This window comes from Xyrauchen texanus, chromosome 29 (genome assembly GCF_025860055.1).
Source record: "Xyrauchen texanus isolate HMW12.3.18 chromosome 29, RBS_HiC_50CHRs, whole genome shotgun sequence".
In the NCBI taxonomy this organism is placed as follows: domain Eukaryota; kingdom Metazoa; phylum Chordata; class Actinopteri; order Cypriniformes; family Catostomidae; genus Xyrauchen; species Xyrauchen texanus.
Window position 1 is genome coordinate 36,085,487 of NC_068304.1, and position 26,203 is coordinate 36,111,689.

The 26,203-nt window shown below is 37.0% G+C and overlaps 1 protein-coding gene, 1 long non-coding RNA gene and 3 other non-coding genes across 7 annotated transcripts; all 5 read right to left on the bottom strand.

The window, feature by feature from the left end:
- Window positions 1-3,080: 3,080 nt before the first annotated feature.
- On the bottom strand, window positions 3,081-8,263 carry LOC127622707 (uncharacterized). Of its 3 annotated transcripts, none has more exons than XR_007968000.1 (7): window positions 7,869-8,263; window positions 7,559-7,644; window positions 7,366-7,455; window positions 7,181-7,251; window positions 6,753-6,907; window positions 6,482-6,654; window positions 3,081-4,057 (listed from the first exon to the last, which is right to left on the bottom strand). It is a non-coding gene; the product is annotated as an uncharacterized LOC127622707 (long non-coding RNA). The 3 variants fall into 3 exon arrangements; XR_007967998.1 differs by having other exon boundaries at window positions 7,082-7,251; XR_007967999.1 differs by lacking the exon at window positions 7,869-8,263 and having other exon boundaries at window positions 7,082-7,251; window positions 7,366-7,458; window positions 7,559-7,760.
- A 4,070-nt stretch (window positions 8,264-12,333) lies between these two features.
- On the bottom strand, window positions 12,334-20,748 carry LOC127623195 (40S ribosomal protein S3-like). The gene is made up of 7 exons (XM_052097516.1): window positions 20,684-20,748; window positions 20,007-20,137; window positions 18,805-18,898; window positions 18,282-18,376; window positions 15,795-15,982; window positions 12,735-12,942; window positions 12,334-12,397 (listed from the first exon to the last, which is right to left on the bottom strand). Exons 1-6 carry the CDS (start codon window positions 20,711-20,713, stop codon window positions 12,743-12,745), a joined length of 738 nt encoding a protein of 245 aa, XP_051953476.1. The 5' UTR covers window positions 20,714-20,748; the 3' UTR covers window positions 12,334-12,397; window positions 12,735-12,742.
- On the bottom strand, window positions 12,483-12,627 carry LOC127623435 (small nucleolar RNA SNORD15). Its single transcript, XR_007968060.1, has one exon. It is a non-coding gene; the product is annotated as a small nucleolar RNA SNORD15 (small nucleolar RNA).
- LOC127623434 (small nucleolar RNA SNORD15) lies at window positions 13,950-14,099 on the bottom strand. The gene has a single exon (XR_007968059.1). It is a non-coding gene; the product is annotated as a small nucleolar RNA SNORD15 (small nucleolar RNA).
- Window positions 18,076-18,225, bottom strand: LOC127623433 (small nucleolar RNA SNORD15). Its single transcript, XR_007968058.1, has one exon. It is a non-coding gene; the product is annotated as a small nucleolar RNA SNORD15 (small nucleolar RNA).
- Window positions 20,749-26,203: the final 5,455 nt, after the last annotated feature.

Consider the following 26,203-nt stretch of genomic DNA (forward strand, 5'->3'; position numbering starts at 1 on the left):
TTTCCTAAATATGACGAACTGTGCTCTGCTATACCACAAACTGCCCACAATACACCGCGCGTCCGCGACAACCCACTGAGAGCATCATCTAAAGCGGCATCAAGTGTGTGTGGACCACCACAATACTAACCACCGTCCTCCACTTAGATATCAGTACAATATTATACACATATAATGCGCTGATTTATGTCACAATTTTACACAAACGCTTTTCTGACAAGAGTGACATCATAAAGGCACACAAAAAACAAACAAACAAAATAAATAAATAAAATAGGCAGAGCAGTGTCGTGTTTGTCTTTACACAGCTGAAAAAGCCAGCTAGAACCATCCTCCGCTGGTCCTAGCTGGTTTAAAGGAATCGTTCACCCAAAAATGAAATTATCTCATCATTTATTCACCCTCTTGTCACCCCAGAGGTGTATGACTCTCTTTCTTCTGCTGAACACAAATTACGATTTTTACAAAAAATATCTCAGCTCTGTTGGTCCATTCAATGCAAGAAAATGGTGACCAAAACTTTGAAGCTCCAAAAAGCTTATAATCCATTAGAAATCCATTAGACTACAATAGTGGTTTTATATATATATATATATATATATTCAGAAGCGATATGATAGGTGTGGGTGAGAAAAAGATCCATATTTAAGTCCTATGTTACTATAAATGTCTACTTTCACTTTCACTTTCTTCTTTTATTTATTTTTTTTTTTTTTTTTGTGATTTGCATTGTTCATGCATATCCCCACCTACAGGGCAGGGGAGGACAATTTGTAGAAAAAAAAAGGACTTTGTTTCTCACCCACACCTATCATTTAGCGTCTGAAGAAATATATTTAACCACTTCTTGATGTTTTCTGAAGTGATGTTATTGGTGTGGCTAAAAGTCACATAAAAATTAAAGTCCTGTTTTTTTTTTGTTGTTTGTTTGTTTTACTGTAAATCTCCACTTTCACTTCCACATTCTTCTTCTTTAGTTTTTTTAGGAAATCTGCATTCTTTGTGCATATCGCCACCTACTGGTCAGACTGGTCAAATGTGGAGATTTATAGTTTCTGTTTTTCACCCACACCTATCATATCACTTCTGAAGATACAGATTTTAACCACTGGAGTCATATGGATTACTTTTATGCTGCCTTTATATGCATTTTGGACCTTTAGAGGTCTGGTCACCACTTACTTGCATTAAATGAACCCATAGAGCTGAGATATTCTTCTAAAAATCAACATTTGTGTTCTGCAGAAGAAATAAAGTCATTCACATCTGGGATGGCATGAAGGTGAGTAAATAGTGGGAGAATTTTAATTTTGGGGTGAATAATACCTTCAATAACTGTGCAGACATTTGCTCCTTTATTGGTCTGTTTGTAGCATTGTGTGCTGCACCTGTACCCAAGTGGAATGTGCACACTTTCCTAAAATTGCTCCAAGGGACATGTGGTTTGGCCAATAAAGCAATACAAAATAATGTGTTTAAACATGCATTGATGGGACTTTACTGTCATATTTTCCCTAATTCACAACAGATATTTGAAATTTCCAAAAGTCCAAAGCTCTTCCTTGCTCCATGTAGCACTATCCTGGTGTCCACCCAGCTGACCTGGAAGAGGTCTTGAGCAATGGGGTGAAGGCACTGGTCATCGGAAGAGGAATGAATGAAGCTCTAGAGGTAACAGAGTAATCTCACTGAACAGCGATGTTCTTTACACTGACTACAATATTTCCTTCAATATAACTTTCTAGCTGACTTCATTTTTGTCACTGGTGCCTCTTACCACCCTAGAGTACGTACAGTAACAGGGTGTGGACATCAAGGTAATCCAGTCTGAGCAGGCTGTTATAGAGTATAACACTCTGGTGGGACAGGGAGCTAAAGTCAGAATGGTCTACCACTCGACCTGCAGATTACAGACCATCTAATTAATTTAATGGGGTGCTAAAACTGCCCTACACCTCAGATGAACTTTGATAACCTACTAAATCAGGCCTAGATTAAAAAATTTAATTTTGACTTTGGGGTATTGGAGTAAAATTGTTAACATTGGCAAAACATGTATTTGCTTAATAATCATTAAAGATTATGTCATTCGGTTGTTTTTAAAATACAGTACTTCGTCCAATCCCAGTTTAATATGCAACTATAAATAAGCCATTCATTGGTTGACTTTGTGTAGTGTAAACACTGCTGCTTTCAAAGCATTGCTCTGTTTGATTGAGAGGCCCGATATGTGAGCTTCTAGATCAACAAATGGGGAGGTACTTGGGGCTGGGCTACCTATTTGTTCGACCAATGGCAGAAAAAATAAAATATTTATGCAACTGAGCACAGCAGTGCCTGCTGACTTTTGAAGCCCAAACTGTGAGTATTTTTTCCCATGAATACTTCATAAAATCCTTTATTATAGAGTTCTAAGCCATGAACCAAACCAACCAGCTCTGAAACGAATCACACCATTACAAACTTTGATTTGAAGCAAAAAATGTGTTTGAAAATCTGACAAAAAGACAAAGGTACAAGACTGCGTACTTCATGTCTTTAATGAGGAAATTAACTACAATCCCATGAGGCACTGTGAACATTAAAAACAATAGAAAAACATGAAACTATTGATTAAAAGTTGTTGATTATAGGTATGGAATCAGTATATTCAAAGTTTATTGCAAAATATTCAGATCCTTACAAATTTCCGTAAAAGTTTAAGTGTGTATGGAGACCACAATTCTCTGATTTGTAGATTTTCCCCCTAAGGATCATGGGTAGTGTAGTTCTTCAACAGGAATTCTGCTTATAAAGGAATATTCAGGGTGCAATACAAGTTAAGCTCAATCGACAGTATTTGTGGCATAATATTGATTACCACAAAAAATGTATTTAGACTCCTCCCTCCTTTTCTTTAAAAAAAAGCAAAAATCTGGGTTACAGTGAGGCACTTACAATGGATGTGAATGGGGGCCAATTTTTGAATGTTAAAATACTCACTTTTTCAAAAGTATAACCACAAGACTTATAAATATATATATATATATATATATATATATATATATATATATATATATATATATGTGTGTGTGTGTGTGTGTGTGTGTGTGTGTGTATATATATGCATGTAAACATGACTTCAGTGTGATAAATTCATTTACAAACCTTTTCTGTGGAAAATTATAGCCAATTTTACAACATTGTTACCATGACGATGTAATGTCATTAACCCTAAAATTACGATTTAAACAGTTTTAAAGCGTTTAACTGAAGAATTAATGCAAGTGCTTTTATCAAATTATAAGCTTCACGTTTATGTTTAAACCCTCCAAAATATGCCCCCGTTCACTTCCATTGGAAGTGTCTCACTATAACCTAGATTTTTGCTTTTTTTAAAGAAAAGGAGGGATGAATGGAAATCAAGTTATGTGGTAATCAGCATTATGCAAAAAATGCTGTCGACTGAGCTTATCTTGTTTTGAACCCGGAACATTCATTTAAAACATTTTTTAAAAATTAAGTAAAAACAAAACTGTTGGCTTTACAAGTAGCATACACCATTGATCAACCTCTGTGCTCATGGTAGTCTGTGTTTAAAGGTTTATAAGTTATAGTTAAATATCAATTCTCATATGGAAAATAAACAAATGTGATTTTCACATCTGGAACCAGACTGTTGTGCTCAGTTCCATTTAGTGCAGAAATTACACAAAGCTTTTAAATAATCGTTTGAAAATATGTTTGGTTGTAAGCTTTGAAAATTACACATCACCCCACACACACACCAGTGATAAAAATAGACAAACACTATTTATTTCAGAAACCAGAAAGAGTAGAAACTCTAATTTCAAATGGTGACAGTGCTCCACCTTGTGCTAGCTGTTGTTTTTAAGAGATATATTGTCTGGGATCCTCTGTCCTCTGGTTTGGGCATGACAAAGATTTTGACAGGCTTGCTGAGATGGATTGTGCCCTCATCCATCCATACTTTCATTCCAGGCGGGTTTAGCAGCAAATAGTTTACTGCTGCTGGAGATGCAGGCCAAAAGTAACCTCACCTCAATCTGACAGGCCTCTGAATGTAAAAACACAACAAATTACACCAACAAAAATTCAACTTCAGATTGCAATCTTCTAAATGATGCGAGTGTACCCTTACAGAAGAGTACTACTGTGGTACCATGTTATAGTGATGGTATCAGATGATAATACCATTGGAGTGATTGAGAACACAGTAATTTAAAGGTTCACCAAAAAATCTCTCTCTCTCATTATTTACTCACCCTCATGCCATCCCAGATCTGAATGATTTTCTCTCTTCTGCAGAACACAAAGGAAGATTTATACAAGAATATTTAAGCTCTGTAGGTCCATACAATGCAAGTCAATGGTGACCAATACTTTGAAGCTTGAAAAGCACATAAAGCCAGCATAAAAGTAATCCATAAAACTCCATGATTTAATCCTTGTCTTACAAAGTGATCCAATCAATTCTGGGTGAGAACAGACTCAAATAAAACACCTTTTTCACTGTACATCTTCCTAGTGCTTGGTGCGTGCACAGTGCTAGATGGAGCTAGGAAGTGTAATCGAGCATGAAATGTCAAGATTTATAGTGAAAAAGGAGTAAAATGTTGGTCTGTATTTGATTGGATCACTTCTGAAGACATGGATTAAACCACTGAAGATGTGTAGATTACTTACCATAATTTCCGGACTATTGAGCGCACCTGAATATAAGCCGCACCCACTGAATTTTTAAAAAATTATTATTTTGAACATAAATAAGCCGCACCTGTCTATAAGCCGCAGGTGCCTACTGGTACATTGAAACAAATGAACTTTACACAGGCTTTAACGAAACACGGCTTGTAACAAAAATAAATAGGCTTTAACGAAACACGGTGTGGCAGTGGGGGCGTGGTCAAGCGCCCGTCCGGGAGAGAAAAACGGTAAGGGCGCTTACATCAAGTGCTAAAAACTGTCACACTGGTGCCAGTGTGACAGTTTTCCCAAGAAGGACACGTGAAGCAGGGCACTTGACGTTCCAGGTAAGGCTTTTAATGGCCACAGCAATGTTTACAATCAATTTTATAAAGTTTCTCAATTCTTGGTCTTCTATGCGCCAACACTAGACTGACGTGTGTCTGTCTGTCACTCACTCACACTCTCACACGCTCTCTGCTGCCTTTTTATGCCGCTCTCCCCACGCTTACTGAAATTAGACACAGGTGTTAGACATAATTTAGCTCAGGTGTAAGCGCCCTTACTGCTTTTCTCTCCCGGATGGGCGCTTGACCACGCCCCCGCTGCCACACACGGCTTGTAACAAATAATTAGCAGTAAACAGTAGCCTAGCAAGAAAGTCATTGGTCACTATCTTCCTCCGCTTGTGCACATGAAACCACTGAAGTCATCTCCTTCAGAGTCGGAGTTGAATAACCTCAGATTTAGTTGTCTTTTTTAGTCAATTCCTCGCGCTGCTGTTTCCAACGTCTCCCGTGCAGCAGCTCTATTTCCTTTTCCAACAGCCAGATCAATCGCCTTCAACGTGAAAGCTGCATCATTTGCATTTCTCCGTGTCTTGAGGGTGACAAAATGACTACCGTAATCAGAATGATGGGAAGTTTGAGCGCGCTCGATTTAATCTAAACAGTAAACAAAAAAGTTGTTTGACCTTAACCAGTTCGGCAATTTCATTGGTCTAATGAAAGCTTAATGCCGCCAAAAAACTGAGCACGTCACAGAATGTTTTTTTTTTTTTTTTAATAAAATTTGAAAGCGGGAAAAATCCATATATTAGCCGCAAGGTTCAAAGCGTGGGAAAAAAGTTGCGGCTTATAGTCCGGAAATTACGGTATATGCTGCCTTCATGTTCTTTTTGGAGCTTCAAAGTTCTGTCCACCATTCACTTGCATTGTTTGGACCTACATTGCTGAGATATTCTTCTAAAAGTCTTTATTTGTGAGCTGCAGAAGAAAGAAAGTCATACATATCTGGGATGGCATGAGGGTGAATAAATGAGAATTTTCATTTCTGACTTGCTTTTCTCTCAAGAATAAATATCTTTAGACTCAGCTAAGGTGCTCACTCAGTATTGTTCTGGTCACACACACACACAAACACAGAGAAATAAAATAACTCAAGCAAGACGCTGCCTCTCTGGACTGAATGCAGTTCTATTTATATCTGTGGGACTGTGAAGGGTTCATGCTGTTAGCTACCAGCAGAAGGATTTGTCCTTTAGCAGTTGGAAACATCATTTTATACAAGAAAGACACAAACAGTAGTATCTGCATAAGAAAGATTAATCGCAAATTCACAACTGCTGTTTTGTTGTGTATGTGTCTATTACTATTAGACCTATTTCAGAAATGTTCCTCTGGTAGGGCGCTCACCTGTCCAGGCAGAATGTGAGAGATAAACCTGCATGATAAGTTGCACACAACCAGGCTTTGTGGTTCTGACTTTGTCAGGCATAGTAAGAATATAAATCTACCTGTCTACCTCTAGTACTGCGAGCACAGTGTCCAGTTGGTCTTCTCTGAGGGTGATATGGGTCCTCGATTTCATCATTGAACATGTCCAACAGGAAGTCATGACACTTCTCAGCAAATCTGGATGACAACTGAGCAAGTGAACACAACACTTCTCCTGCAGTGATACGCACCCCTGTGAAAAACACAATACTACATGAAAGATCACTGTAAACATCTAATAAAACAAGTACTAAGTGCTAAAGGGGTTTGGGTATTTTCTAAATTACATACCATACATCTCGTCTTCTAGCCCATGAACAAATGCCCCACAGGCACCAGAGTCAATTAGGTTATCTCTTTTGGAGCATCATCAGCCCACCGGCATCCAAATGAGACTCTCTAGAAGCATAAAGTTCTTCAGCTCGTTCATGAGCAGTGCATTTCCTCTGAAAATATGAAAAGGCATTTTTATAAATGAGCATTAATTAAGCTGATTAAAATATGTTACCATTGTGATGTTATCTCTCTGGCTAACAGTTACAATTTATTAAAAAATATAAAAACAATTCAGTACTGTTTTGTATCACATGCCAAGTGTGTTTATGATTTATAGGTGTCACCTTTTTTTCTGAAGAATACTTGATGTTTAATGAAAAATACAGATGGACACATTTTTATGAGCCTTTTATTGAGCACATAAAGATTTTGTTGTGAAGTACCCCGAGATCTGACATTAGCATCTTGTCCAGAGTCTGCTCAAGGAAATGAGGGCTCACTTGGTACATGGAGCCTTGAAACAGAATAAGGTGGATGGTAAAGTAAGTGGTGACTTACAAATAATTGAAAGATTTGGTAAGTTACAGGTCTTGAAGTAATGATATGAAAGAACTGGCCCAAAACTCACCAGCAGTTTGGCAGCTTGCACTCTGACTATCCATGAGCCATCACTGACTATGTGACAGATCCTTCCAAAGGAGTTATCCACCATTTTGATCTCCTCATTAGATGCACAAAATCACAATAAAAACTAAATTAATGTTCCTAACTAACAAACATTACAGTTCAAGTTGAGGGATGCTAAGAGACTGGTCCTTTACCTCTGGTAAAGCTGACTCAAGACCAAAACCATCTGCACCGCTGCCGAGTGAACCTGCTCGTAATCATCACTCAAGAGTTTACAGGCCTGACCAAGAAAGGAGGCAAGACATTCATAGATTAGTAATTTGACATTTCCCTTGGAATATGAGAACAAATATAAGGAAGGGAGAAAAACTAATAAATATCTTTTTTAGCTGGTTATAAATAGTCATTTTCATCCCTCTTTCATATAGCTGCAGCTGATGAAGAGAAAAAGTCATTAAAGGAACAGTTCACCCAAAAATACAAATTCTCTCATCATCTACTCACTGTGTATGACTTTCTTTAGTCTGCAGAACATAAATGAAGATTTTAAGAAGAATATCTCAGCTCTGTGGGTCCATACAATACAAGTGTATGGTGATCAAAACTTTGAAGCTCAAAAATCACATAAATGCAGCAAAACATTAATTCATAAGACTCCAATTGTTTAATCCATGTCTTAAGAAGTGAAACAATAATAGATACAGTTATTATCACACTGATGCTAACAGCTACATTTAGTTTGTATGTATTATAATATTTTCAAATAAAACTACATTCTGCGATCAGTATAATAAAATGATTATTTTTTTTATCAGTATAGATAATAATTTTTATGTAAAGTTACTATAGAGAAGTCCTAGTAAACTCGTTTTTCAGATGAGCAGCCATGATTACTATGTTGTGTTTACCCTGCTGCTCTACAGACATGCGCACTTCCTCAACTGACTTCAGACCATGTCATGAAAACAGCGCCACCACATGGATGGAGAGGCTTCAGGAAAAACACGAGTAGTAAGCACTGATCTATATATATATACATATATATATATATATATATATATATATATATATATATATATATATATATATATATATATATATATATATATATATATATCAGTGGTAGTAAGTACACTGTGAAGATTTTCATGTCATTCAATGCATAATCCATAATGTATATTTTGTTGGGATGATCTTTCAAAATAAGAATGCTAATGATAAATAATAAAAAAAATATATACAGGTGAAACTCGAAAAATTAGAATATTGTGCAAAAGTTCATTAATTTCAGTAATTCAACTTAAAAGGTGAAACTAATATATTATATAGACTCATTACAAGCAAAGTAAGATATTTCAAGCCTTTATTTGATATAATTTTGATGATTATGGCTTACAGCTTATGAAAACCCCAAATTCAGAATCTCAGAAAATTAGAATATTACATGAAATCAATAAAAAAAAAAAGGATTTTAAATACAGAAATGTCGGCCCTCTGAAAAGTATAATCATGCATATGTACTCAGTACTTGGTTTGGGCCCCTTTTGCATTAATTACTGCCTCAATGCGGCGTGGCATGGATGCTATCAGCCTGTGGCACTGCTGAGGTGTTATGGAAGACCAAGATGCTTCAATAGCGGCCTTCAGCTCTTCTGCATTGTTTGTTGTTCAGGAGCGGCTTGACAAGACGAATACGACATTTGAAGCCTCAGTCCACTCCTTGTGAAGCTCCCCCACACATTTGAATGGCCTTTTCCTGACAATCCTCTCCAGGCTACGGTCATCCCTGCTGCTTGTGCACCTTTTTCTTCCACACTTTTCCCTTCCACTTAACTTTCTATTAATGTGCTTTGATACAGCATTTTGAGAACATCCAACTTCTTTTGCAATTACCTTTTGAGGCTTTCCCTCCTTGTGGAGGGTGTCAATGATGGTTTTCTGCACAACTGTCAGGTCAGCAGTCTTCCCCATGATTATGAATTCAACTGAACCAGACTGAGAGACCATTTAAAGGCTCAGGAACCCTTTGCAGGTGTTTAGCTGATTAGAGTGTGACACTTTGAGCCTATAATACTGAACCTTTTCACAATATTCTAATTTTCTGAGATTCTGAATTTGGGGTTTTCATAAGCTGTAAGCCATAATCATCAAAATTATATCAAATAAAGACTTGAAATATCTTACTTTGCTTGTAATGAGTCTATATAATATATTAGTTTCACCTTTTAAGTTGAATTACTGAAATTAATGAACTTTTGCACGATATTCAAATTTTTCGAGTTTCACCTGTATTATATGAAGACAAATATTATTTATGTTATTGTTGTTCGAGCATTAATAATAAAAAAAATATATATATATATATATATATATATATATATATATATATATATATATATATATATATATATATATATATTTAAAAAAATAGGTGCCCGCTCTTCTGATTGGCCAAAATGCTCTGATCTCTGGTTTATAATACAATGACAATATATAAAGGCTTATCAAATTTAGGAAATTAAATGTCTTTGTAATGTCTTACTATTTTCCTCAAACAGTATATGGTTTTTTTTATATACATTAAAATATATAGCTGCCTTTGTTTCTAAAACAGGGGGATCGTCATATTTGGTCCTAGGAATCAAAACGTTTATAAAGCCCTGGTCTAGGCCATACGCTGTATCCCCACCTATCTTTTTTTAGGATTTTGCGTCTGCTCACCATACAATACATATGGCCGCCAGAACACCGAGTGGGGATTTTGACTCCGAACTTTTTCAATCTACTAACGCGATGCCGCAGCACCGTTGAGTCAACCGAGTTGTTTTTTGAATCTCCACGCACATGCGCAACTGATGGCTCTGACAAGACGACAGTCCAACTAATCTGATCCACCATTCAGAACGTTAATTTCAGACGCGATTGGATATTTGCCAACCAAAACTAATAACCTTTTCAGTAAGGGACAGAGCATTAATAGCATCTGATGCTGATGCACAAGCAGCCCTGGAGTAACCATAATATGAATTGTAAATGAAGGTCCCTGCGAAACGTGTGTGTATATATATATATATGTATAAACGTATCCTACGGAAGTGGATTAGGGCCAAGCAATAATAAAAAAAAAAATAAAGCCATCTCGAGATTAAAGTCATTATAATGCGAGATTAAACTCGTTAAATTTCGAGAAAAAAAGTCGAAATACAATTTTGAGAATAAACTCATTAAATATCGAGAATAAAGTCATTATAATGCGAGATTAAACTTAACGAGGTTTTTCTCGAAACACAACGACTTTATTCTCGATATTTAATGAGTTTATTCTCAAAATTGTATTTCGACTTCAATCTCGAGATGGCTTTATTTTTTTTTAATTATTGCTTGGCCCTAATCCTCTTCCGTACATTTTATTATTTTATTAAATTATTTTAATTTATATAAGTAGGAAAACCATTTCACTGAAAAGCACATTTTAGTACAAATATAAAACAAATACCCATTATGTAGGCTATATATGGTAATACAAGATAGCGTGTTTGGGTATGAAACCATAGTTTTACTACAGTAATATTGTAGTAGTGAAATTTAAAAAAAAGACAATTCTCCTACGATTAAACTGTTGGACATTATGCATGGACAAATTAAATAAAACATTTAATGAGAAAAGTTTAACAAAGCATTTAATTAAGAAACCTACAGTGCTATAGGGCCCCAAAACAGCAGAAACACATAATCCATGATAATGACCCCTTTAATGCAAACTATTTGAATTTACTGGTGCACCAATAATGCAATGCTGTCTGTTGGTTTACTGGACTTGGGAAATGCAAACATGTTTAACATAAGTGTGGTAACTATGGTTTAACTAAATCCCATGATTAAACTAGTTACTGTAGTGAAACCATGGTTAATTTTTGTAAGGGTAAACAAAATTGTTTAGGCTCACAAATATATAAAAAAATATTTTATTCCAAGAAATCTCACGTATTGGTATCAACGATATTAGACAAGAAATTATTGGTATCGGATCTATATATAAATCTTACTTGGTGTATGCACATTTTTCTATCACACTTGTAACTTAATTTACAAATCTTATCACTGTTACATATCTTATGCAAATCATTTTGGGACTATTTTACCTTCACATACACACATAGTATAGTAAACTCATGATCTTAAATTAAACTTTAATCCATCATGAAGTCAACAACTCAAGCCATTTAACTTTGTAAAACCTGCTCGTGACACACACACACGATGAGAAAAGTACATAAATGTACATATGCACAGCAAGCACTTCCAGTGTCTAGGAATTTACCTTCCTTTAATAAGCATTTCAGTAACTAACACACTGAAAAAACATCCAGCCGTTTAATAAATAGGAACCGCCCTGTTCAAGAATATTTCCATATTAAGCCTGCAGGCAGCTGTTCTGTGCCACAACCGCCCAGTTTCATATTTAATTGTGGCAATTATTACAACATTAGTATGAGGCAGGCCTACAGTAGAGCTCTATACTAAGTAATTTTAACGATGGAGTGCAGAATTAAGAGTTTCACAGCAAATCTTCATAAACACTACATACATTGACATGAATAAGCTGTAATACATTTAGTTAACCATACATACAGCATCAACATTAGCCAATTTTGTTAGATTATGCAAGATTTCTTGCATGTCTAAATTTCTCAATTAAAATCTATATTGCAGTATTTGTTCAAGGTTTGTCAAGAATAATAATATACGTAGGTCATCTTGAAAGATCAGGGCAATTAACCCCATAAACCGTTCTAACAACTGGCATTGTTAGATTTTTGTGGTAATTGCATGCAAATATTCTCCTTCATCAGCCAGTACCAGTCATGTTTATTTGATATCTTCAGGCAGCAAAAGTGTTGAAGAGCTCCAAGTATTGGGATCATTTATACGTTTGAAGCAAGTTTAAAGTCAAAGACACAAGACAACATAGATTTTGCCCTTATTTATTTTTATACATAAAAATGAAGGCCTTCCAATAGTGATGTGTGAACCTGTAAGGGACAAACACATCTGGTTAGAAGATATATAAAAAGCATCACTTCCAAACAATTTAGGCAGACAGCAGTATGGCAAAACCCCTCTCAGACAAATGCCTCTACATCTTCAATTTAAGAGGACACACAGCTCTGAGGTACTGAAGCCAGAGGCACAGAACGTGACCCTGACCCAAAGTCCTCAGAGCTGGGCCCCGATCCGTCTCGTCATCATATCATCACTGAAGGGAATGTGGAAGTCAAGAGACTTTAATTCTGGGGGGAAAAGTCCATTCATAGTCTACACCGCTTTGGGTACATCAACTAGACCCTGAAAAGTGATTACAAGTCTTACCCCTTCCTTTATGCAGTTGGCACTGGGGGTCCCTGTGGCATGACAGGGGCCTCGGGCTTGGCCCCCTTCTGTTCAGACACTGGGGTGGTGGGGAGAACCTCATCTTTGGGCTCCACGATGCTGACATGGTCAGGAAGGGGCTTCTTGGGGCCGATCTTGCCGCTGGGGTCCCAGGGAAGCATGATTTTCACCTTGATTCCAAGCACACCTATAAGCAGGTAGAAGACAAGGGCATCTTATGATTACAACAACCGAAACATTAACCCATGACAGGGTATTATTGGGAATATTACTTCTGGAAACATGCACAACATGTTTAGATCTTTCTTTAGACCTTAAGAAACAGATGTCATATTAGATCAATGGCTAATGCATGACTGCACGTTGAGAAATCCGCACACATTTTCAGCCCATTTCTCTCATAGATTTGGATAAGCCTTCCTATTAATTATTTTCCTAACAACAATGTTCAGACAGTTTAAATGTTAATTACACTTTATTTGTTGAATTCTATTTAGAACAGGCTATTAGGGCTGCACTCTTGGTCCTGCAATATTCATTCAATTGTTAATGTGCAATGATGATAATGCAAGGCAAGCACGTCGCAGATAAATGACCCTTTTCAGTGGAATTTGGCGTCGGATTTGGAATAGATTTTATGGGTTGCAGAAACAATTTTTTCCCCTACTGTTTTCTGAAGTTTGGTTTCTTTTTAGACTAGTCAAATCCAAAGTTTTAATTTAAACATCAGTGAAGTTAGTTGTTCCACACATCCCTACATAGTATAACAACGTCTCTACCAGCTGACATTTCTTCTGTCACACAGCATCTAGTGCAGGGGTGCCCAATACGTCGATCGCAAAGGCAATGCTGGTAGATCGCATAAAATTTAAAATGTACTTTTGTTAAATTTTAATAAAAATAAATATAATGTCTTTCCTTTTAGTTTCTGTCTGACTTGCACTTGACAAGTAAATATTGACCAGACGAGGTTTTATTTATTCAGTTGCCATGACAACTAGGTTTGCGCATATGCGCCTTCCAAGGACTTCTGAGAACAGAGCGCGAAATTGCGATGCTACTGCCCGGATTAGGCAAAACCGAATGGAATCACACAAAAACCGAATGGAATCACACAAAAAGGTGTGGGCACCCCTGATCTAGTGTCATACCTCCCAGTCCCACATGTACAAGCATTCTGGACTAATCATCTACCCTTCTCAGACAAATGCCTCAATGTCTTCAAATGAAGAGGATGGTCTGCTTTGAGGAATTGAAGCCAGATTCACAGAACGTGAACCTGACCCAGACTTCTCAAAGACAGAACCAGTCCAGTTCCGACTCGTCATCGTATCATCACTGAAGGGGATTAAACAAGTTAGAAACTAACAGTCTTGCCTACGGACAGCCAGACCTCCGCTTTAGTCTCTCCATAGGTACATAAATGTTAAACTCCCAAACATTACTTTTGCAAATTGAAAAGATTAGTATAGAAGAACAGGGAGCCCTGCATCAGATGTCACGGCCCCCAAAGAGCCGCCCACTGAACATCATGTCAGTCTGAGATTACATATAGGGACAGAAGTAATTGAAACAGCCTAAATAGATAGAACTGTGGTGAAGTCTCCAAAAAGCTTGAAACATCCTATCTGCCAACCACCAAGAAAAACTGTGTCCAGGTGTACCGGTGAATTGGTGCAATTTTAAAGGCACAGGTGGCCACACTGAATATTGATTTAGCTTTTTTTGTTTACTAGTCTTTGTATGACATTAAGTAATAAATTAAACTTAGTCATTATTTTTGAAGACATCCTGACTGTGCAACATTTTTACAAGCACCTAAAACTTTTGCACAGTACTGGATATTAGGATTTGAGATTTAATTGGAAACAATTACAACAAATACTCTAACCATTACGGTTGTAATGTCAAAATGAAATGGCATCTGCAACCCATTTTACTTCTGTAATCAGGCACATTTAAAACTTCAACAGGCAGAAAACATTTAAGGTGGGACCTGATTTTATCCATCAGGAATTGAATTGATGGTAGAGGTAAAAAAACAACAACAAGAGGAACCAAAAATTGTGTTTCAGCAGAGCACATTGTTAAATTGAGAAGATATTAAAAGACGGGTCACACAGAATGCAGTTTTCCATTCATTTGCACTGTTTTGCGATTGTTTTTCTATGTAAAAAGATCTTGAACTTTAAAAAAAACAAAAAAAAACAACTCGAGACACCAGAGTTGAATTTTTTTGTGCAGGGTCCGAATGGCCCCCCAAAACTCTTTTCTGTGGAATAGTGTGAACTGCTCTCAGTAGGACAATAAACATGTTGTAAATAAGGTCTATTTTAAATGTAATTTTAACTAAACACGATCGTCAGTCAGAAGTGTAAAAAGGTGAATCAACACCATTTTCTAACAATTTGACACATACAATTAAAGTTCTTTAAAATCTCTTATCCTGCAGGACTGGGTAAAAATATCAATTTTTTCGATGTTTCTCAATATGGATTCTTAAATCCAAAGACCGATCTTACACTCCATGTGAAAAATCTCTACACGAGTAAATCACTCACATATGCAACCAAATTTTGCGCCATGCGAATAAAATGTCTGACGACACATTTTCAGATTTCACTCAGAGATTGATAAGCATATTATCGAGGAAGTTCAGCACTACATGAACTTTTTCTGCATGTGGAGTGTACGTTTGGGTTGACTCGTTCCATGGAATATCCTCGGTTCTATTCAGTAAATTGTTGATCACAAACAACCAAAATTAACATTGAATTCTTATCACTCTTAGCACGAACGGTGTCAAGAAGACATTCGACCTTGCGTTAATGTGCACTCTTAAAGAGACAGTCCTGGGTTTTTATCATGTTCTACAAATCAATGTAAATACATTTAAATAGTACAAATGAACAATGTAAGCAATAAACAACTATCCATGGATGTTAAAATATGCAATTTAAAGCCATATGCCAAATATGCAACACCATCATCCCAACTGATCACATTTGCGATCACATCCCAAATGATCACATTACTCACCCTGTCGGAGCAGTACATGGCGGACAGCAGTGTCAACGTAATAGTTCACGGGGTCTCCACTGTGAATCATGAGGCCGTCCACGAACTTCATGGACTTGGCTCTCTGACCTCTCAGCTTGCCAGAGACTACCACCTCACAACCCTTGGCTCCGCTCTCCATAATGAAACGCAGCACACCGTAGCAAGCCCTGAACAGAGCAAAACAAGATACAGAATAAACAGAATTCTATGATACAGAAACAGCAAATAAAGCCCATGCAAATTAGTTGCAATGCTTTTCACTATTGCTACATGTACCAATCTGGTACAGTCAGTATGACCAAAAGCTTATAACAGAACCAGAAACTTTATACCATGGTAACTGAATAAATCACAATAGCTTTCTTTTTATTACGCCCTCAAAATGCCAAATGGTTTGGGTTACTTGGTAATCCATAAAATAATGTGGTACTATTTTTTAATAAGCCAGTGAACAAAACACTTAAATGCAAAAGGTACTTTTATATTTAGAAATTGATGGATGCAACCCAATTATAACCAGTAAATACAAAGTATGGCACTGATGCTAAAAATTTCTCCCAATATAAAATTAGTGAAACGATTTTTAAAATCACACCCCGGATATACCACAGTATTAGGGATGTGCGAGACTAGTTGAATAAACTGTTCTGATGCTGCTTGCCGACACTGGAACTAAGGCATTAATATTTTCCCCAATTAAATGGGCATTCAGTAGTTCTCTAGCTAGCGTTAGCATTGCTCTTCTTCGTGTATTTAACCGATGTTACAGTGTTGTTAGACGCTATACGCAGATCTTTCTTCGCAGATCGTCTCTGCTGCCCCAGTCAGCTTGGGAATATAATTTGCATTTGGATAATGGAGTTTGAGGTCATTTCTAAAATGATTACTCCTATAATATAATTGCTTTGCCTTAAAAACCAATAAACATTATGGTTTACACAAAATCCACAACAATACCTGTGCCAAGCTACTTTGCACTAAACGAATGAAGACGTAGATGGCCTTACCATTACCGATGTTTACTCTAGTTTTTTGACTTTGCCGGTCTTTGTCTTGCTTGAAGCAAGTTGCATCAGAACTTTTTTGCTTCTTCAGCAGTACAGCTACAGGATCTCCCGTTGTATAAGTATGTTCCATTGTGTTCTGTAACCATGACAAATTCCTTGTATGTGTAAGCATACATGGAAATAAAACTCATTTTAATTATTTTTGCTCTTCGCATCACCAAACAACAATGTTCCAAGCATAACCAAGCGCATCTCCACAGGCGGCAGCCAATGAGCGCAAGGATTCTCTTCGAAGTTTAGCGAAACACCGCGGGTCATGTGATTTCAACATGACAAAACACATTAAAGAGGGTGACCCGCACCATTTAGAATAAAACACTTTATATAAAAGCTATGAGTACAGTCTTCATCTCATGTGAGTGTTCACCATTCGGATCAAACTTTACAGAAACAATTCATTCGTTAATGTGAAACTTTTCAAACTGGCTCCAATACTGAATGCACATTTAAAATGTTCAACATTTTTACACACTTACGTTTAGCATTATATTTTAACCGAGGCTGCACTTTAAGTCATATTAATGTTAGACATTTTAAATATAATACAAATATTATAAAACAAAATTAAATATCTGGGAGCAGATACAATAAGCTTCTTCCCACTCTCACTCATAGCATGCGCCGGAAAATGTCCTCTAGCTACACAAGCAAACTCAAAGTAAATAGAAATCACGTCGATGGTGGCGCGGAAAGCAAATAGCTGAACCGTTGGCCTAGAAGTTGATTTTTTTCACATTTGAGTCGTCTTTAAACCGGTGCTTGCTTTTAAGTTATATTTCCACTGTGCAGGCTTTAAGCGCAGGAGAGTCGCCTCAGTGGAGTCAAGTCCCACCGTTCACCGGACCATGTCGACATTCTAATTTTGTTCATCAAAAATAGTATGCTTTTAAGCCTACAAAATGACTGCGGCAAGGAATGCAATATTTTTTTAATCTGCTGATTAAGGCGGCTATTTTCAACAAGGTGCCGACTGCTTAACGGGGTAAACTTTTTCCTACCGTTTTCTGAAGTTTGGTTTCTTTTTAGACTAGTCAACTCCAACATTTTATTTAAACATCAGTGAAATTAGTCGTTCCGCACATCCCTACACAGTATAACAAAGTCTCTACCAGCTGACATTTCTTCTGTTACACAGCATCTAGTGTCATACCTCTCAGTCCCACATGTACAAGCATTCTGGACTAATCATCTACCCTTCTCAGACAAATGCCTCAATGTCTTCAAATGAAGAGGACGGTCTGCTTTGAGGAATTGAAGCCAGATTCACAGAACGTGAACCTGACCCAGACTTCTCAAAGACAGAACCAGTCCAGTTCCGACTCGTCATCGTATCATCACTGAAGGGGATTAAACAAGTTAGAAATAAGACAAGCGTGAAGTTAGAAACTAACAGTCTTACCTACGGACAGCCAGACCGCCGAGCAGCTTGTAGCGCAGCGACTCTGCCTGGGCGATGGCACACAGACCACGGGTGGCAACCTTCTCAGCATACAGCTGCAACAAACCAATGCACTATACTTCAGGACACAATCGATTGGTTTAAAACTAATATGAACATTAAAGGAATAGTTAATGAAAACTAAACCAAAACTAAAATTATCATTTCACTCATCCTACTTCTAAACCCATATGATGTTTATTTTTAAGAGCTTTAAATACAGCACATGAGTTATATGGACTAATGTTTTTGTCCTTTCTGAAGCTTGAAAGATGGGGTTACAATGAACTGCTGCTGTATATAAAAGTGCTGCATTAACACACTTCAACAGTACCAGGGCAAAACATTACAGCATATGAGGTTTGAATGACATGGTGAGCAAATGGCAATTTTGATTATTGGATGAACAACACTTTTTTTTGTCCAAGTTGTGAGGTGGCTAGTGAACATTGTGGAATTTGCACATAACTTGACCCAATCTTACCTCCACACTGCCTTCTGGGAAACCAAACCGTTTCTGAACGACAGCAGTCAGTTCCCGAATACGGCGGCCTTTCTCTCCTAGGACATTCTGGGTCCTAAACAGAAAAAAACAATGTTACCAGGCATGTGCCACAGTGATCAACTTATCAACTAGCCAGCAAACAACTGACTAGTCGATTAGTGTTTTCAGCTACTAACATGAATATTTTTAGGGATGGTGGTTTTAATGGGTGACACAATTCTCAAATTAATTGAGACGCAACTTATCACGTTTAAGTATGATTATTTTGCATGTTGTGTTTAAAAGTGAATAGTCAGCACATTAAAACATTCTACAAGTTGTTTAGCCCATTTACGCACTGCTGCCGTTTCACCGATCAAGGCATCGTTTTACACGTTACAAGACGATCACTGTCTGATGATGAATTCTCTTCTGATGTTCCCGTATTTGTGAGGTGCTGTCAAGAGATTTGAGTCTTTTGCAGATTCTGTCTGATACGGCTAAAATAGTTGCAGTAATAAAAAAATGTTTTAACTGCTCGATGTCGTGAACTAGATGTGGACCCGCATTATCTTGCATTTCTTGAGTGCCCCGAGACTCCCAAGAGCTCTGGTTACATTAAAGCACATCATTCTGCGTTCAGGATGTGCATAAGTGGTTTGGCGTCGCTCTGTATTGGAGCCCTTCTTATTTCTTCTCTTCGATAGTTTTACGCAGTTAGTTGCTTGATATTTTACATATATTTGAATTGTTGAATAACCATAAGTTACAATGTTAAAATGCTGCGCTTAGCATACGAATATCCCTCCGTAACATGTCGGTCAACATAATGGAGCCCAACTATACATAATTATCTCTGACATTTTAAACTGGTCGTTCAAAAAACAACCGACCCACTAGTCAATTGTGAAAATTGGTAGTTTTGCAGATGCCTAGTTGTTACACCTTTACACTTATCAATTATCTTTGATCTCTATCAAATCAATCATGTCGCCATATAAAATAAGTGTAATACTGGGTGAAAATCTTGAGTGCATGTTCCAAATACAATGTAGTTTGTTGGTTACGGACCAGACCACAACAGACTGCATGTATGCAACATACTGTATAGCATGTACATTGCAGCCAACATAATCAACAGTCTACACAAAAATAGCTGTTAAGGAATGTGGTTCGGTAAAAATTAAAAAGTAATTCCTGACCTGGTTGCTAGGATGATGATTTCTGTTCTTGTTGGGGTGACACGGACCTCCACACCAGAGTAGCCATCCTCAGCAAGTTCTCTGGTCAGGAATTCATTTAACTCTGCTTTGAAGATGCCATCTGACACAAACTGATAGATACAACAAATATCAATATGTTTACAATTGAGCCTGATGCAGAGACCGGATATAGGGGGTCATTTATGACCTTATACATGAGCGGTTATCCTCATGCATCGTATAAGAACACATGTAACCCATTATTCATGTATTTTGAATACCATGAAAATACCAAACACAAACTAGACAAAAGTGATGACTTCTGATTAATTAGCAGTATTTGTGATACACGTACAACTGCGGATCCCCCCTACCTGAATTTAATGTTGTTGCTTTATTGGTAGTCATACTAGTGTCAGCTGTATTTCAGAATGTTTAATACGTGCCTGAACGACTCAAACATTAATAAGACGGTTGAGCACAACGCTGCATCTATCTGCCATGTTTCACGTCTATTTCACTGCTGACAGAATCCGGCTCAATCCGACAACACAGCCCGACAAAACAATCATCTTAATGTTTTAAACTATAGATAAGTGCCATGGCAATTAGTTGCCATTCTTATTTCGCGCACCTGTACTTTAATTACGTATATTTCAGATGAAATTCGTTCCAACCTTTCTCTTCTTCGAGATTTGCGCTGCCATCTTGCCGGAGGCCGAAGACAGAAAAGGGATAGGTAGGGAGGCGGAAATGAATATATAGGAAACGACTACTTCCGTGTAACAATGTGGTCATGGGAATTGTAGTCCTTACGTCACACGCGATCTGACAGATTAGCATGTGCTAAAACGATAAAATGTATAAATCGAATTATAGGAACAGACATTTTAAAAAGCAAAAATATTAGAAATAGTCTTAAGAAATTGTCAGTCTATGCTATTACAAATGTGATTCTTGGTTTTTTTTTCAGTTTTGGATAACATTTATTTATTTTTCAATACAAAATACATGCCAAGTGTAATGTAATGAAACAAGCTACATCGCATCTTTATTTTTTCCTTATTTTAATAATATTGTATCAAATGAATTAACCAAAATATACACAAAGAGGTAATCAAATTGCATAAATGTATGCTCTGTGGAACATTTGCTAAAATAGTAGTAATATGTATATGTACAAATAAAATGAATGTATATCAAATTAATTGAATAATTGTAGCTAATGTTATTTCTTTATCCATTACAATAGTTCCACTATTTAATGTTCCAACATGATGTTAAACAAAGCAGTTTTTTAAACTGCATTATGTGTTACTGTGTGCTGTATTGCAAAACAAACTCAATCTATACAATTAGACATATAGAAAAAACAATAGTATAAAATAGAACAACATAACAGCTTGTAAATATAATACTGTAAATACTCTGTGAAATGTAATTACATTTTCATTTTTCAAAATGTATTTAATATATCAGTAATCATTTTGACATCTGCTTTCTCATCTTGTCTCTTCCTGAGTTTAGGCAGGCAAATAATAAAAAAATAGATTATGATAAATATTTTTAAATCACTTGTTCCCTCAAAATGCATTTATTTGGATACAATGTTTCACAACATCTTGATGGATTCTCTTCATCTCAGGAAGTACCTTGGAGCAGTTTTTCTCCTCAGTTGGAATTACTATAATGATGAAAGATTAAGGACTTTAGCAAGATACAAATCCAGATATCAGTTAACTGCTCATTTGCACCAGTAATGCAAATCAAGTTCCTTGCCTGTACACCAATGTGTTCAATATGAACAAACAAGGGAGGAATGTCATTCTCATCTCTCTGGTAGCATCTCTCCAGGATGTCAGTCCTGAGGCTTATGCATTGGCACACCTGCAGAACATTTATATTTACATTTATGCATTTGGCAGACTTACAGTGCAATTATTACAGGGACAATCCCCCTGGAACAACCAGGAGTTAAGTGCCTTGCTCAAGGACACAATGGTGGTGGCTGGGGTTAGAACCTGTGAGCTTCTGATTAACAGCCCTGTGCTTTAGCCACTACGCCACCACAGACATCAGAAGCAAGTTTCCACAAAGAAAAGACCCAGAGAATTCTTCCTGCAATCCTAGCTGCTGCAGTTGTGCCTGCTGTGCAAACCAGTTTTTGAGATCTATTGCTTCATAAGGGTCAATAGCCCCCCACCCCATGAAGTGGACCCTGAAGTGATTTTATTGGCAGAAATAAGCTGTTTTGGATATTCTTATTACCAGCTCACTTGAAGGTTAATTTGATCTTAATCATGAAAATGCATCAGCATGCAAACCAGGTAAGCTAACATTACATCATGAATTTCCAATGGTTAGCAAGCTAATACATTATCCTACTAAGCAAACATATTCAGTGCAAGTAATTCAATTATTTCCAAACATATTGTGCTATGTAGTAAATGTAAAAGGTAATACTTTATTTACAGACCATATTTACATGATCAGCTACAACAGGATTTAGTTACAGACACTTCTGGTCAGGCATTTCAAACAATGACCCAGGGGGATAGAGTTCCATGGTTGGGGAAAGAATATTGCCTGACCTTCTCAATCGGAAGGCTGCAGCCTAGTTAGGCTTTATCCTACCCAGACCAGTCCTTCTTAGGCTGTAGGCTAGGCTCCTCCTAAGCATTCAGCGCTAGAATGAGATGGTCATAAATGTTCACGCCTCCGTGGTTATGGCGCAAATACTTTGAAGAGAGAATGAGTGGCATAGAAGATGACAGATGTGGAAATTGTACTGATCTACAACAAGGTGTCTGTAGACATGGAGGAAGAAACCAGGACAGTGCACAGACATGCAATATCATGAAGAAGAACACCTTTTCCACAATTTCTTTGAATAAATTGGGACATGTGTAATGGATTGTGGGTGATTGAATGCCGAAGGATGCACTTGATGCGTCCTCCAAAATATGTCTAACGAAGGCTGCGAAACAAGGCTGCCTTCCAAGGGTCCTTACAATTGAGAGGGCCTTCGACGGTGATTGATGACATGGCAGCCGAGATATCAAGCCTAACTAGGCTGCAGCCTTCCGATTGAGAAGCACCACATGACTTCACAATGTGCATCATAACTTGAGATGTTTAAAGCAAAAATATGCTTTTTATCATTAAATGCACAATGGTGATCTCTAGCGTATGGGATATAACACTTGCAACCATTTGTATCAGCCAATACATAACAAATTGTAAGTGTAAACAACAACAGGTTCATATATTGTACACAGTAAACATCTGTTCATATGCTTTTAGTTTGGAGATTAGACAAGAAAAGTACAATGTTAGGAGCGGCTGTGGCTCAGGTGGTAGAGGAGGTCGGCCACTAATCGCAGGGTTGGCGGTTTGATTCCCAGCCCACATGACACCACATGCTGAAGTGTCCTTGGGCAAGACACTGAACCCCAAGTTGCTCCCAATGACAGGCTAGCGCCTTGCATGACAGCTCTGTGTGTGTGTGTGTGTGTGTGTGTGTGTGTGTGTGAAAACAGTGTAAAGTGCTTTGTAACCGCTAACGTTAAAAAAGGTGCTATATCAGTGCAGACCATTTAGCCTGTTAAATGCTAACTGGTAATGATATTAACATTATTTATTCATGCTACCTTTCTAAAATGTAAAACATAATTGCTTGTGGCTAAATTACTTAGTTCTTGTCCAAAGGAAATAAGGTAACTAAAGGGCTCTTTAGAAATGTTTTAAAAGTAATTTATGACCAATTTCTTTTTTTTTTTTTTAAGAATATTCCTCTAACCACTAAGCTACACCATCCCATGGCTTGGGATGCAGTTACTGGGACATTCATATTGTCACGTTCACTGTTGTCTTTTGTTTTTGTACTGTTATTTTGAAGTTTAGTTTAGTTCCTGTTTCCTGTTTTGGTTTTTGTAGTCCTTTGTAGTTTCTTTGTATCATTGGTGTTCCCCTGATTGGTTATCTTTCCCTGATTGTTTCCTCCAGGTGTCCCTCATTCCCTTGTTTGTTCCCTCCTGTATTTAAACCTGGTTCTTTGTTCAGTCTTTGTCGATCGTTGTTGAATGTTGCTGTCGTTCGAGGTTTCCTTGTCCCTGTGGATGTTTTCCCCTCTATGTTCTCCCGTGTTTTAGTTTCCTTTTCCCACTGTGGACCTTTTCTTTTGTTACTGTGTTGTATTGCTATTGTTTGACCGTTAATAAAGCCGCGTCTGGATCCTCACCTCTCGTCTGCCTTCTCCTGACTTCCCTATTCGTGACACATATATTATGATATAGCTTATGATCCAAATAAAACCGAATGCTACACTTCTTTCAATAAATATGTATTAATGATTAACACTTCATTTTTTAAAATATTTGATACAAAATATTAAACTTTATTGTTGTCATGTAATCATCAGAGCACGTAAATTAACACAACAACCATTACAACATCTCTTTAAGAGAATATTTATTGTAGAAAATATATGTTTTTTGATTCTTAATAAAAGGAGTTAATATGAGACAAAAACAAACTGTGATACATACAGTACTCTCTGGGTTGGAGCACAAACATATTTGAACATAAGCCGTCCAATTTTCCTTCAGAGTGAAAGTGTTTCATTTATTCCATGTGCCACATAATATTAACATACTGAAATATATTGTTCTTGTACGAAATCCACTCTTATTACCCTGTTTTTGCCTCATATCTCATAAGCACAAGGTGACAGAAGAGGAAAGACACTCTTTCCACATACAGCTTAAAACTTTTAAAACTTATTTTCCTTTTTCATCAAATTTTCAGTAAAAGGAGATGTTTAACCTTCAGAAAATGTTTAGTCATCTTAGGGAGTCAAATTAAACATTATATGAGCTGTACTTATTTTTTATGAGGTTTATAATTAATAATGTAGAATTTGAAATATATCTGAATACGGTTTAAACTCTGACTTTGTTTTTATTATTCTCCAGCAATAAACTTAAAATAAACACTACTTTATTAAATACCAATTTTAAAAAACAATTATGCCAAATGGGTCACATCGTTGCAGATTTAACCTAAATTAAGCTACCACTCAGTAGGGGCCTCCATGTTTGGGACCTATTGTTGATTTTTGTTGATAAACAAATTTTGCCCTTAAAGGGATAGTTCACCTAAAAATGAAAATTCTCACATCATTTACTCAATTCCATGCCATCCAGATGTGTATGACTTTCTTTTTTTTCTGTAGAACACAAATTAAGATTTTTAGAAGAATATTTCAGCTCTGTAGGTCCATACAATGCAAGTGAATGGTGACCAAAACTTTGAAGCTCCAAAAATAACATAAAATGCAGCATAAAAGTAACACATTGACCTACAATTGGTTAAATCAGTGTTTTCTAAAGCGATCCAATAATTTTTGGATGAGAACAGACCAAAATATAACTCCTTTTTCACTTTACATTTAGCCATTGGAGACTCTAGACACAATCATGATTTCAAGCATGATTACACTTCCTAGTGCTTGATGCATCCATATATGTTTTGGTTTGTTCTCACCTAAAACCAATTGGATTGTTTCAGAAGACATGGATGAAACCACTGGAGTCATGTGGATTAATTTACGCTGCCTTTATGTGGTTTTTGGAGCTTGATTTTGGTCACCATTCACTTGCATTGTATGGACCTACACAGCTAACATATTCTTCTAAAAGTCTTTATTTGTGTTCTGCAGAAGAAAGCCATACACATCTGTGATGCTAGAGGATGAGTACAGAACAATCATTTGGTCTGTCAGAGGGGAACAAGAACTGTAGTTTTGTTTGTTTGCTGTGTCACTGGACAAGTAGCTGTTGTTAGCCAGGAGATTGTGCTGCACTTCACTGACAATTAAGGTAAATCTTTGTCTTAGTGAGCTTTTTAGGGCAATCCTGCTTCAGTTTCGGGCTTTTGAAATGTTTTGACTTTAAATTGCCAATTTATGGGCTGGCAATTAGTACTTCATTAGTGAGAGAACTGTAGTGGCAGCAGAAGTGGCAGCCCTCTTTGTGTGAAGACCTATCTCGGGTGAAGACCTGCAAGTCCACCGACAAGGAGCCAGACACTATGCAAAGATGTGCCTCTTTGTCTCATAGATATTCTTATGCTACTCATAATATGTGTTTTCAGTACATTCCTCAACACATACTGTACACTTATGTAGGTGAAAATCT

Excerpts from the sequence above, each read along its gene's own strand:
- LOC127623195 (XM_052097516.1), bottom strand. The coding sequence starts at position 20,713 with ATGGCAGCGCAAATCTCGAAGAAGAGAAAG. Across the intron at positions 20,138-20,683 it reads AAATCTCGAAGAAGAGAAAG|TTTGTGTCAGATGGCATCTT; the intron begins GTTGGAACGAAT and ends TGTATCTATCAG. Across the intron at positions 15,983-18,281 it reads GGCGGTCTGGCTGTCCGTAG|GGCTTGCTACGGTGTGCTGC; the intron begins GTAAGACTGTTA and ends TGCTCTGTTCAG.